Below are 12132 nucleotides of genomic sequence, written 5' to 3' on the forward strand. Positions count from 1 at the left end.
GAGGTGCTGAGGGCCATGGGTTAGTGGTGAGCTGGGCAGTGTTGGGTTAGTGGTTGGACTTGATGATCTTCCAACCAAAACAATTCTCTGGTTTTATGTGGCACAGAGTAGCTCAGCTGAGTGCTGTGGTGGGATCTCACCTCCCCAGAGCATCATCCTGGAAGGATGAAGCCCCACTCGCCGCATCCTCCCTGACCCTGCAGAGCACTGTGGGCCTTTGGGTGCTGTGGTGGATCCTTGAGGACAGAGCAATGGGGCCACCTAATCCAATGTCATGGAGAAGGGGGCAAAATTCAGGTGGGATGGATCTGGTCCTGCATCTAAACCCCAACAGCTCCTCTCTGCACTCGATGTAACACCCAGAATCACACGGAGGCTATTGAGGGATCCTCTCCGGTTCTAACTAACCCCCATCAATCCCCACGGCCTGAGCCCCAAAACACCCCAGAGCCTGTGTCAGCAGGCTTGAGTCTTTATAAGGATGCAAATGAGGAGAGAAAAGATGTGATTTATAGGGCAAATAAACACCAAAGTGCAACCCCAGCCTCCCTGCAAATGCTGAGAGCAGATATTTCCAGCTGGTCTCCCGTCACCGCCAACAAGAACGATCACCAGCCTCATCATAAGCCTTTAAAGCAGCTCCCTGGAATTAAACCAGTGTATTGCATGGTTCCAGCCCCTTTCATCCAAGGATCTTCAACTGCTTTACAAACAACACCTTAATTAAACCTCCTAAACAGACCCATGGGGTGTTGTTACGGTATCTGCTTTGCCACTGGGGAATCAAAGGCACTGAAATGACTCGCAATAAGGTTGCAAAGAACCTTATCATCAAAGTTCCTGCCACACCATATATATAAGAAGACATGTTCTGCTTCAGTGTCCCTTTTCAAACTCTCTGGTTAACAAATTTTGCCTCCTCCTTTAGGCATGGCCCCAAATGCCTGCTCCTGCCCACGTCAATATTAGTATTTAATGGATAAAATGGATTATAGAAGCTGCACTTCTTTGACAGCTTCTCTTGGACAAACAAGGACTCCCAGTACTAGGAAGCCAGTGAAGCTTTGGGAATGAAAAGAGGTGTTTTGGCAACAAGGATTTAAAACTCATCAATCTTTGGTTTGCTTTGAGCTGGGCAAAGGTTCGATCTCAAGTAAAACCCCTTCCTGCTTTTTTTTTTGCCCCCAGGACAGATTTGAGCTGCAGCTAAGAGAATAAAAAGCATTGTTTCTCTCTTCATGATGCAATTGTGTTATCATACACCCTGTGGGAAGAAGATCTAATATGGGGCAAGAATAAATCAAAGAAAATATCCTGTGAACACACTGAAATGTGTAACTCTGAGTGCCTTGCAGGCTGGTTGAATTTAAAGACGTTCTTTGCCCCATGTCATGTTTGCTGCAGCTCTTGTAAGCACCTGTCTGAGGTGGAATTTATACTGATTTACAGCAGGGAAATAAGGGGGGATGTCTGCAGAATCAGAGTTGGATGATATGAACCTGTAAGACAGCAAGACAGCCGTACCCAAAATCACTGCTTTTGAAAACTTCAGCAGCCCAGGGCTCCGTTCTGCTCTGCCCCCACTTAGGATGTTGTCACTTTCTTCCTCGTGACATCCAAATCCACGCTCTGAGATCCCAACTCCCTGCTCACCCACCTCCAGTTTCAACCCAGCTCCATCCCAAATACTAAAAGAAGTAGGTGGGGAAAGATGAATTTGAGTAACTCAGATGACTGCAGCAGATACCAGCCTTAGAGTTAAACACTGTTTGGTTCTCCAAGCCCAAACACCTAGTGAAGAGTGATGCCTATTTTGATCCCTAAGGAAGAAAATCTTGGTATCAAGACTTAGCAACCTAAAAGAGCCTCTAAGGAGCTTATTTCAAAACTGAAGAGTAGCAACAAAGGGCAGAAAACACTGATTTGAAGGATTTAATTGAATAATTTCCGAGAAAAAAAGTAATAGGATCACTTGAGAGCACTGCAGAAACAGGTTCCTCCTCCTCTGCCCCCCTAAAAGCCTGGTTTGTACCAATCCCAACACATTTATCACTCCTTTTTGAGAAAGACAACAAAACCTTCTGCGAAGGCAAAGTCAGCTAAACTCAGCTACATTCTGGCCAGCGCGAGGAAAAATGCATTAACGGCTCCTACTTTACACCCATATTAATGAGGCTGAGGCTCCTCCAGTTCTAATGAGAACAGAAATCTTCTTTAAGCCCACGCTGGCAGCAGGGAGAGATGGGGGCTTCACACCTGCTCACCCACCCAGGCTCCAGGAAAAAACCCACAGGCAGGCAGAGACTTCAGCCAGACCACTGCGAATTCAGCCCAGAGTCAACCCCCCAGGGCCCTGCCTCCACTTGTGCTTTTACCTCCCAGCGCAGCATCCCTCAGCTTTTGTTACCTTGAATAAAAGCACATTCAGCTCAGCAGAGGCTCTGCTGGGAGACATGACCTAGAGCCAGACTTCACCTTCTCTTGTTTTATTTTGCTTTGTTTTGGTTTATTTTGTTCTATTTTATTTTCTATTTCATTTTCTTTTCTGTTTCATTCTCTTTTCTGTTTCCTTTTCTGTTTCACTTCTTTTTCTATTTCATTTTATATGTTCATATTTCATGTTAATTAATTTAATTCTTTAGATATATTTTATTTTCCATTCAATTTCCCCCTTTTCCCACCTTCCCTGAACACAGGGATGAAACATCCCGCTCCTCCCTACCTCTACTCACTTGTAAAACAATCACTTCCATTCCCTCCACCAACCCCCTCGCTACTTTTTGGGGTTGGTCTCTTTTCCCCCCACTACTTTCTGTGAGTTTTCCACTACTTTTTGTGGTTTTAGGCCACTTCTTCTACGAAACACCCCTCCAAAGAACCACCCCCCTCCCTTCCCCATCGCATCATCCCTCGACTCTGTTTCCACTCGCAAACCTCCCCGGAGCGATGCATCCCCCTCCTCTCGCCACTCCTGGCTGCCCCACGACAGGAGCTCCAGAAGTTTCCCCTTTTTCCAACCCCACTGCCCAACTTCCAGCAGGGAATTGCCGTCTCCCAGCGTTTTTTCTCCCCTCTTTTCCTCCACGAACCGGGGCCGGGGGGTGACGGTTCGCTCCGTGCCGCACCTGACTCTGGACCACTGCAAGAACGGCCCTTACCAACCCTAACTGAAGGTCTCCCTCACCTCGATAAGACCCCAAAAGATGGGTTTAGACACCCGGTTCTTTGCATATCCGTCTCTCCAGAGCCCAAACCCCGAAGCGGGGGCTTTGTGGAGCAGGGTGAGGGAGCGAAGAAGCGGCGTGTTCAGCTCACGCCGTTGTTGCATAAAGACACAGGCACTGCGGCTCCAAGTTGAGCCGCCGCCGAAGGTTTGATGCCTTCCGTTCCCAAAGAAGAGGGTTAATCAGACCCCATTCAGAGATCACCGGGCTCTCAGCATCCCACAGCCTTTCTGCCCCATTTGCTTCTAACTAGCCAAGAGAAAAAAGCGGGACTGGGGGTGGAGGAGGAAAGGGGGGGTAAATAAAAGCAAAGCGAAGGCAAAAAAAAGGGGTCAGCTGAGAGGGAAAGAGGCACTGGGGGCTGAGGAGCGCGCACTCACCGAGCAGCAGCAGCGGCAGCAGCAGCGCAGCCCGCATCGTGCCTCGGAGCTGCCGTCCCCGCCGGCGCCCGGCCAGCGAATCCCGCGCCGGGCCACCGCTGCCCTCGCCGGCCCCGCCACGGCCCCGGCCCCCCGCGCCCGCCCCCGCCGCGCCCCGCCGCCGGGGGAGGTGCGGGGCGGCCCCGGCCCGCCCCCGGCCCGCATCGGGGGGAGGGACCCGCGGGGGGACGATGCGGGTGGGGGCACGGCGGGATCCCGGGCGTTCGTTGGGATGGGGACCATTTGGGCAGTTTTGTTGGGTAGGAGTTTGGGAGGGATTTGGGGTTCCCGTCTACATAGGGAGGATTTTGGTTCTCCATTGCATAAGGTGGATTTGGGTTTTTGTTGGGATAGGGATGTGGGGGGAATTGGGGATTCTCAGATGCCTGGAGGGAGGTTTTTTGGGCTTTTCCCCCACCCCGTTTTTGTGTTTGAATAGAGGTTTGGGGACAGATTTGGGGTTCCCATCTGCATGGGGAGGATTTGGATTCCCCATTGCATAGCAGGGATTTGAGGTTTTCACTGAGATGGAGCTTTGGGGATGATTTAAGGTTCTCATGTGTATGGGGGGGGGGATTTGGGGCTTTCATTGGATTGGGAGTCTGGGGGGAAATTGGGGTTTTTGGGTGTTTGGGGGGGAGTTGGGTTTCTCAGCTGGATTGGGAAGAATTGTGTTCCTCATCACATGGGGGAGGGATTTGGGGTTTCACTGGGATGAGGGTCTGGGGGCATTTGGGGTTCACAGCCACCTGGGGGGATTTGAGGTTTTTATTGTGATAGGGGTTTGAAGGGGATTTGAGATTCTCAACTGCATGGGGAGGATTTGGGTTCCCTATTGCATGGGGAGGGAGGGAGTGGGATTTTCACTGGAAAGGGGCTTCAGGGGTGATTTAGGATTTCCATCTGCATGGGAGGGGTTTGGGGGTTTCATTGGGATGGGAGCTTGGAGAGGATTTGGGAGTTTTGTTGGAATGGAGGCTGAGGGGGGATTTTGGGTTCTCAGCTACATGGGGAGATTTGGAGGTCTCATTAAGTTTGGGGGTGGATTGGGAAGTCTGGGACTCCCACCTGCCTGGGGATATTTGGGGTTATCGTTGGAAAGGGGGGACTGGGAGGGATTTGGGAGTTTCATTAGAGTTGGGGACTTGTGGGGAGATCTGAGAGTTTCATTGGAGATGGATCTGGGGGATTTCATCAGGATGAGGTCCTGGGGACAGTTGGGATTCCCAACTGCACATGGAGGGATTTGGGGTGTTTATCAGGACAGTGGCTTGGGAGGCATTTGGGATTTTCATCAATTTGGGGTTTGATTTTGAATTCCCCTCTGGGAGAGGGATTTTGGATTCCTCTCTGGACTCTCCTAAATCCTGAGACCAGGCACAGTGTTCCCATCCAAACTTCAGTCCCACACCATCACCCCTTCCAAAACAAAGCTGTGCTTTCAAAAATGACTGAAATAATTTCACAAGTCTAGGAAAGGTTTGTGCCTCTTTGAGAATGTCTCCAAGGAAGCAACGTGCCCAAAAGTCTTCAGGACCAAATTCTTATCCAATCTCTGCATTTTTCTGTGGTGAGAAGGAAGGGTGCTGAAAGTTTTTTATCTGCTTGTTCAGGCATGGAGCGTTCACTGCAGCTCAGAGGGGACTAAAAATAAGCCCAGAGCTTTGCACTGAATCCTCCTCCTTGTACCGACAGATTCAGCTACACCAGGAACCTTCCCAGCCTGGACCCAGGAATGGTAAAAATAACCTTAGCTCCCCAAAAAATAACTCTCAAATGTGGTATTCTTGATGCCTTCAATGGAAGGTGGACTTGCTTCTTGTTGCAAGGTCACCTTGACAAGAGTTGATGTCTCTCTGCTTTGCTTATAGTCCCCAGAAAAGGCTTCTTGGCCTGATTTTAGCTTCTAGGTCAGTGCAGAGAGTCTTCCCATGTCCCTCAGCCCATCGTTGCCTTCTCTTGCTATGACTCTGCATTAAACAGGACCTAAAAGCCATGAAACTTGAGTTCCAATAAATGAATGAATGTCTTGATGCACATTAGTAATGTTGCCAGCATCAGAGAGGCAGTTCCACCTCTCCCTGCAGAATGTTTTTAAGAACAGATCACATTTCTACACACACACACACGCACACACACACACTCTCTCTCTCTCTATCTCTCTCTCTCAGTCAGCATATTTTGGTGTTAATTGCCAAGTCAAGAGAGCCTGGGGAAAAACCTGAGCGGCATCAGCATAACAGTGTCCCTGGGATAAAGAGGAGTGAAGGATGAGGAGAAGATGGAGAGAAGGGAAGGGCTGATGGACTGAAGGCAATGGGATGAGGTTTAACAAAGGCAAGTGCCAGGTCCTGCTCTTGGGCCACCCCAAGCCCAGGCAGCTCCAGGCTGGGACAGAGGGGCTGGAAACTGCTGGAGGGAAAGGGCTTGGGGGGGGGGGGGGGGTTGGTGCCAGGGGCTGGTTCCTTCACAGGGGGTTGTAGTGAGTTGGGGATTTTTCTCTTCTTGTGCCAGGAGAAGTTTAGATTGAATGTTAGGAAACACTGAGAGGGTTGTCAGCCCCTGTGCCAGGCTGCCCAGGGAGGTGGGGGAGTCCCCATCCCTGGAGAAGTTGCAAAGCCGTGGAGCTGAGGTGCTGAGGGCCGTGGGTTAGTGATGGGCCTGGCAGTGTGAGGAGAGGGGTTGGACTCTGTGACCTTAGAGATCTTTTCCAGCCAAACAATTCTCTGATTCTATGAAGAGATGCTGAGCTCCTCAAACTCTCTTACAACACCACACTGCAAAAATGTTCCATGGCACATTGCTCTGGGGTAACAGTGCCTTAGAGGCTGGGGATCAAAGAAGATCTAACAAAACCAGAATGGCCTCAGAAACTCACTTAAAAGTCAAGCAGTCTTCCATGGCCATGGGTTTTATGCTGCAATGAGTGTATTGAGAGGTAGGGGGAAAATAAATTCAGCTGATTTGGGCTGTGCTGGTCTTTTGGAATGTGCTGCCCAGGGAGGTGGTGGAGTGCCCATCCCTGGAGATATTCAGATGACACCAAGATGAGATGCTGAGGGATATGGTTTAGTTTAGTGGTGGGTTTGGCAGTGTGAGGTGAGTGGTTGGACTTGACGATCTTAAAGGTCTTTTCTAACTGTAATGACTCTATGATCCTATGAAGTCTTTATCGATTGCTGATCTGGGCTGTAGGGTTTCTCTTACATTATCAGAACAAGTACCCTGCCACTTAGGCAGAGAGTTTTGTCAATTCTCAGCAGGGTTACTCTCAGCTTGTTGGACCTCCTTTTGCCTTCAGAGACAAGGAAGAGAGCCCAGGCACTGCAAGGGGAGGATTGATCCTGTGCAGAAAGCTTCCTTTGGGAGTTTTAGGGCTATCATTGGATACCCAGATTCTAAGGGCTCTGCCATCTGTGCTAGATATTGCTGTTCCTTCAGCAATATCTTATCCTCAGAGGGTCTCCAACCTCCTCTCTGCCTACTTCCCATGCAGCTTCTCTCTTTCTGCAAGCCTTGGCTGCTGATTATTGCCACGGTGGCTACAATAATGTCACAGTCTCAGCTCTTGGGAAAACAGATTCATCCAGAAACAGTGTGCTAAACCTCCTTTTCCAAGGGGGTGGCAGAAAGGACTCACATTGTTTCTGCTGCTTTGCAGGGTGCAGATGCCTTCCCATTTACATGGGCAAATCTGCCTCTCGTTTCTGCAGCAAAGAGGATAATTACCAAGAGGGTGTCAGACCAAGACTATGATTCATGAGCAGCTGAAGGAAGAAAGAAATTGGTACTCAACATGGCTGTTTCAGAAGCTGAATGTCTGTTGAAGTGCATCCTGCTCAGCAGCCTAACCTTTGGCTTAGGGAAAAGGTCAAAAAAGGCCCAAATTTGGGAAGCTGGGCACTTCTAGGGATGTCAAGAAGCCATTGGTCTTTCATAGAAAGGGACAAAAAGTCTTTTACATCCAAAGACCTGCAGCATTGCTACCAGGGAACTTTATCTCAAGTGTCCCAGCTCTGGAGGTTTTCCTAAACACCTTCATTACATGGTCAGGAAATGATACAAAAGCTTTTGCTTTCAACTCCAAACACAAAAAGGTAAGCCTCAGAGATGCAGAGAAAGCCTTTGGAGAGTGGTCTGCACATCTGCCTGAGAAACATGAACAAAAAGAGAGAAATTTGCTCTAAAATTTCTTATTCATATCATCATTATTCATAACCTCATGGGTTTAAGCTTGTCAAGTGTCTTTCTTTAAGCTTGATATTGATGTGAAAGTGTGCACACACACACACAGAGACTCACATACACCCGATTCCTTGTGTCCCCAGCAAATATTTATCTAAGATTGTGAAAGAACAGAACAGAGAGATGGTGGTTTTAAGGTATGTAACTTAGCTGGGATGAAAGACTTTTCATGACACAAGATTTCTTTGTTGGGGAAACCATAAGAGGCTTTCCTGGTTCCCCAAAGGCTATGAAAACCCCATTTCTTCTGTCATTTATGGGTAAACTGGACAAAGGAGAAGAAAATGTAACAGAGGAGACACTCTTGTGCCTCACAGCACAAGACAAATTCCCCGAGAAGAGTTTCTTTTCTCTCTGTACCCTTTAATTCCTTCTCAGCTGTGTTCAGATCCATCATAGCATTTGATTGACATCTCCAGGCATCCATGGACTATTTACCTCTTTCCACAGAAAAAGACCAAGCAGAGGCTCTGTGGCATGAAACTCCTCGGGCTGAGATCCAGCTCAGGGTCATTTAACTTGCCAGTAATCCGATTTTATTGAATGTCATCATCTGCCTTCCTGGTGCAATGGGGCACAAAGTAATAACGTTTGGAATTCAAATTTGGGGTTAAAAGGGGAAGATGAATGACAGCATAGGGAGCTGATAGCTCTGGTGTGTGTAACAGTGTGAACAACAGCATGTGGACTCCAGGAAGGAAGATCACCAATGGCTATTTCAGGAAGGAAAGCCAAAAAAAATCCACCCCAACCTGAAACCATTCCCCCTTTTCAGCAAGAGACAAAAATACCTGTGGTCTAATGTCTGCCTGATGGATAGCCTCGAAGAAACAGGACCACTGATGGACTGAAGCTTGCAGACAGATACAAAGTGAGGACAAGAGGCTGTTCATGAGAAAATAAACAGGGAAAATGTTTGTGACGTGCACAGAATGGGGAATGGGGGTAATTCCCTTGTATTTCAGAAGATGAGGAGTCAGAAGTCTCAAGTGGGGGGTCTGTTCTTTAGTAGGAGGGACTGAAATGCAGCTTGCCTCTGGAGCAGGGATTGTCTTGAGAAAGCCAAGAACAGTCTGGGATCCTGCTCACAATGCCAGCTGCCGTTGCACAAACTCCTGTGGGTGAAGAGACAAAAGCCTACTCTCAGAGAGATGTGGAGCTGCAGCATAGGTATTAATGACTGTTGTATGAGAGGTGCATTGGAAAGGTCCATGTGGAGATGGAGAAGTCCCCAGTGGGCTCACAGAGCATTCACAGATACCTCTGGAAGTTTCATATCCCATCTGTCTTGGATTGTCCTTCATACAGATTTGGGATCTGACATATTAGCCAAAGGTTTATAAAATCTGGCTTCAGCTCTCAGCCCTGAAATAAGCTTCTGATCTTGACTGTGATCCTGTTTAGAAGGACTTCTGCTCCTCCACTTTGCTTTGGACTTGGCTGCTTGGACAGGTGTCATTTCTGATCCTCTTGGGTTTAATTTTTTAAGAGAAGAAGTGAGGAACCTCGTTTTCAGCAAGTTGCCTTGCAAAGCTTATGCTCCAGGAGGCTGCTCATCAACTCAACCACACACGTACCCATCTATGGGTCGATTCAGATCTGGACCAAAACACCTACATTTGTGTGTCCATGTCTCCAGGGTAGCTGCAGGTATCCCCATTTGTGGTGGTGTAGAAGCTGCTATGGTCACTACTGGAAAAGGAGAGCACAGTGCAGTTGTTTTCATAAGGATGCACAAGGCTAATGTGTAACCCAAGCTCTCTGGGGCAGCGGCTCAGGTCCAGCTGGCAACAAAACACAGTGTGCTAACTCACATCCTACAGTCTCTGTGTAAATGACTAAATCCTGTTCTTATTCTGAAGAGACTGCAGAGAAATTTTCAGCCTGAAGGACACAAAATGTCAAACGAGCTGAATTGCTATGTGAACTCCGCTCACTGCCTTGACTTGGGCTTTAATTCAATTGTCTAAAAATAGGTGTCCTGCTTGGTAAGGGGTCCTGTCCAGCCTCCACTGGCTTGTCCAGGGGGTGCATAGTTGTGTATTGTGTCCCATGTCACATCCATCAGCCCCAGAGGGATGTCTCAGACAACCTGAGGCACCTAGTGTGGCAGCAGGAGGTTTTATCAGGCACCTAAATCTGGGGCTGAGCCTCACAGCACAAAGAGAAGTGATGTTTTCAGATGAGTCAGTAACCAATCTCAGCAGAAGCCCCTATTGCACGTCAGATCATTGACTTAGTGTCTCCTCTTTCAATCCTTTCCAAACCCTTCAGTGAGTCCTGCACAAAGAGATCAAATCCATCTGCCTCTCAGGACCCACTCTGTGCTTGGGTTGGCATCTCAGGTATTGGAGATGTCTTTATGGCAAGTGGAGAAGTCTTGATGGTGAGAAGCATACTCCCAGAGAGATGTGGAGCTACAGCATAGGATATTAATGGCTGTTGTATGGCAGCTGCATTGGAAAGGTCCATGTGGAGATGGAAAAGTCCCCAGTGGGGTCAAAGAGCATTCACAGATACACCTGGAAATTTCATATCACATCTGTCTTGGGTTGTCCTTCATACATAGCTCACCTAATGGTTTGTATGTAATGGGAGGGATACAGGAAAGACAAACAAACAGCCCTTTAGGAGAGATTGGTAAGCAGCTACACACATTTTCCAATGCTAGAAATAGGCACTGGTGGGAACCTGTCACTCTGCATGTCTCCAGCTAAATAGAACAGAATAGAATAGACTGTTTCAGCTGGAAGGGACCTACAATGATCATGTAGTCCAACTGTTTGACCACTTCAGGGCTGGACAAAAATTAAAGGATGTTAAGGCCATTGTCCAAATGAGTCCTAAACACTGCAAGGCTTGGGGCATTGACCATCTCTTTAGGAAGTCTCTTCCAGTGTTTGGCCATCCCCTTGGTAAAGAAATACTTCCTCACATCTAGTCTGAACCTTCCCTGGCACAGCTTTGAACCATTTCTATGTCTCATCACTGGATACCAGGGAGAAAATACCAGCACCTCCCTCTCCACTTTCCCACCTCAGGAAGCTGTAGAGAGCAATACAGACATCTCCTTTTTTCAAGCCCAGGGTGAGTGGAGAATTGTCTCACTCCTGCCTCAAAGTCCCTTCTGTTATCTTCCCCACAAACTTCTGCAGAGGACTGTGGGCTGGAAAGGACCAGCAGAAGACCACTAAAATAGATTTGGGGTTTATTGCTTCCTTTTTCTGGACAATGGAACAAGACAAGGGGTGATGGGATGAAGATGGAACACAAAAAGTTCAACTTAAACATAAGAGAAAACTGTTTCACTGTGAGGGTGAGGGCTGCCCAGGGAGGGTGTGGAGGCTCCTTCCTTGGAGGTCTTCAAGATTCACCTGGACACGTTCCTGTGTGACCTGATCTAGGTGACCCTGCTTCTGCAGGGGGATTGGACTAGATGATCTCTGAAGGTCCCTTCCAACCCCTACCATCCTGTGATTCTATGATTATTTCCTTCTGCATGGAGCAGGGGAACCCCTTGGGGTCCATATCTCCTGGATTTGGTGGGAATTTCCCAAGATGATCCTTTGGGCCTTGGCATTGGGTGCAGCGTGTCCCTCCAACATGAATATCTTCTATGCCTCCCACTTGGGTGCATGCTGCTCTCCAAACACCAGCTCCACATCTCTTCCCATAAGCTTTGCCACCTCTTTTTCCCTCTTTGACAAGAATTTGGCCCCAAAACAGCCTGGGAGTTACCAGGGCAACCTGCAAAGGTCCTGCAGCCTGGGTCATTGTTTGGTGCTGCAGCCACCCTGAGGAATTCACTATTTGTTTTAGAGATAAAAGCTGCAACTTCCACACATTCTTCTTCAATTTCACTCTCCATTAACTGCATTGCCCTGTCATAACAAAGCTCATTGAATTATTAGAGATGAGGTGAAGCATTTGAAGCCTGTACTGGGGAAAGGGATGAGAGAGAGCTTGTTGTACGTGGCTGTTCTTTGTGGGTCACCTCCATGAAGCATCCATTGGTTGCACAGTGGATTTAGGATGTGGTTAGTGCTTCGTGGGGGTGCATAGTGAGGGTTTCCGAGCATTGTGGTGAGCTGGGAGTCAGGACAGGAGGGTTAATGGCTGGGTTGGGTCAGGTAGCCTTGGGCAAGTGCTGTTTGCTTGCCTCTGCTCTTGTCCTGGATTGCAAGTGTCTCAGTTCATGTCCTTCTGCTTTGCCTTGTGCTTTTTTAGACATGGTGGAAAAATAC

General features: G+C 48.3%; 1 protein-coding gene across 4 annotated transcripts in view; it reads right to left on the minus strand.

The window, feature by feature from the left end:
• PODXL (podocalyxin like) overlaps positions 1 to 3718 on the minus strand; it is a 50742-nt gene extending 47024 nt beyond the window's left edge. For all 4 annotated transcript variants that reach the window (XM_062020281.1, XM_062020280.1, XM_062020279.1 and 1 more), the window contains exon 1: positions 3605 to 3718. In XM_062020281.1, the coding sequence (XP_061876265.1) occupies positions 3605 to 3641 (37 nt within the window). In that variant the 5' untranslated portion in view covers positions 3642 to 3718. The remainder of the gene's footprint in view (positions 1 to 3604) is intronic.
• Between the last annotated feature and the right edge of the window lie 8414 nt (positions 3719 to 12132).

The sequence above is a fragment of the Colius striatus genome, chromosome 1, assembly GCF_028858725.1.
Source record: "Colius striatus isolate bColStr4 chromosome 1, bColStr4.1.hap1, whole genome shotgun sequence".
NCBI lineage: Eukaryota > Metazoa > Chordata > Aves > Coliiformes > Coliidae > Colius > Colius striatus.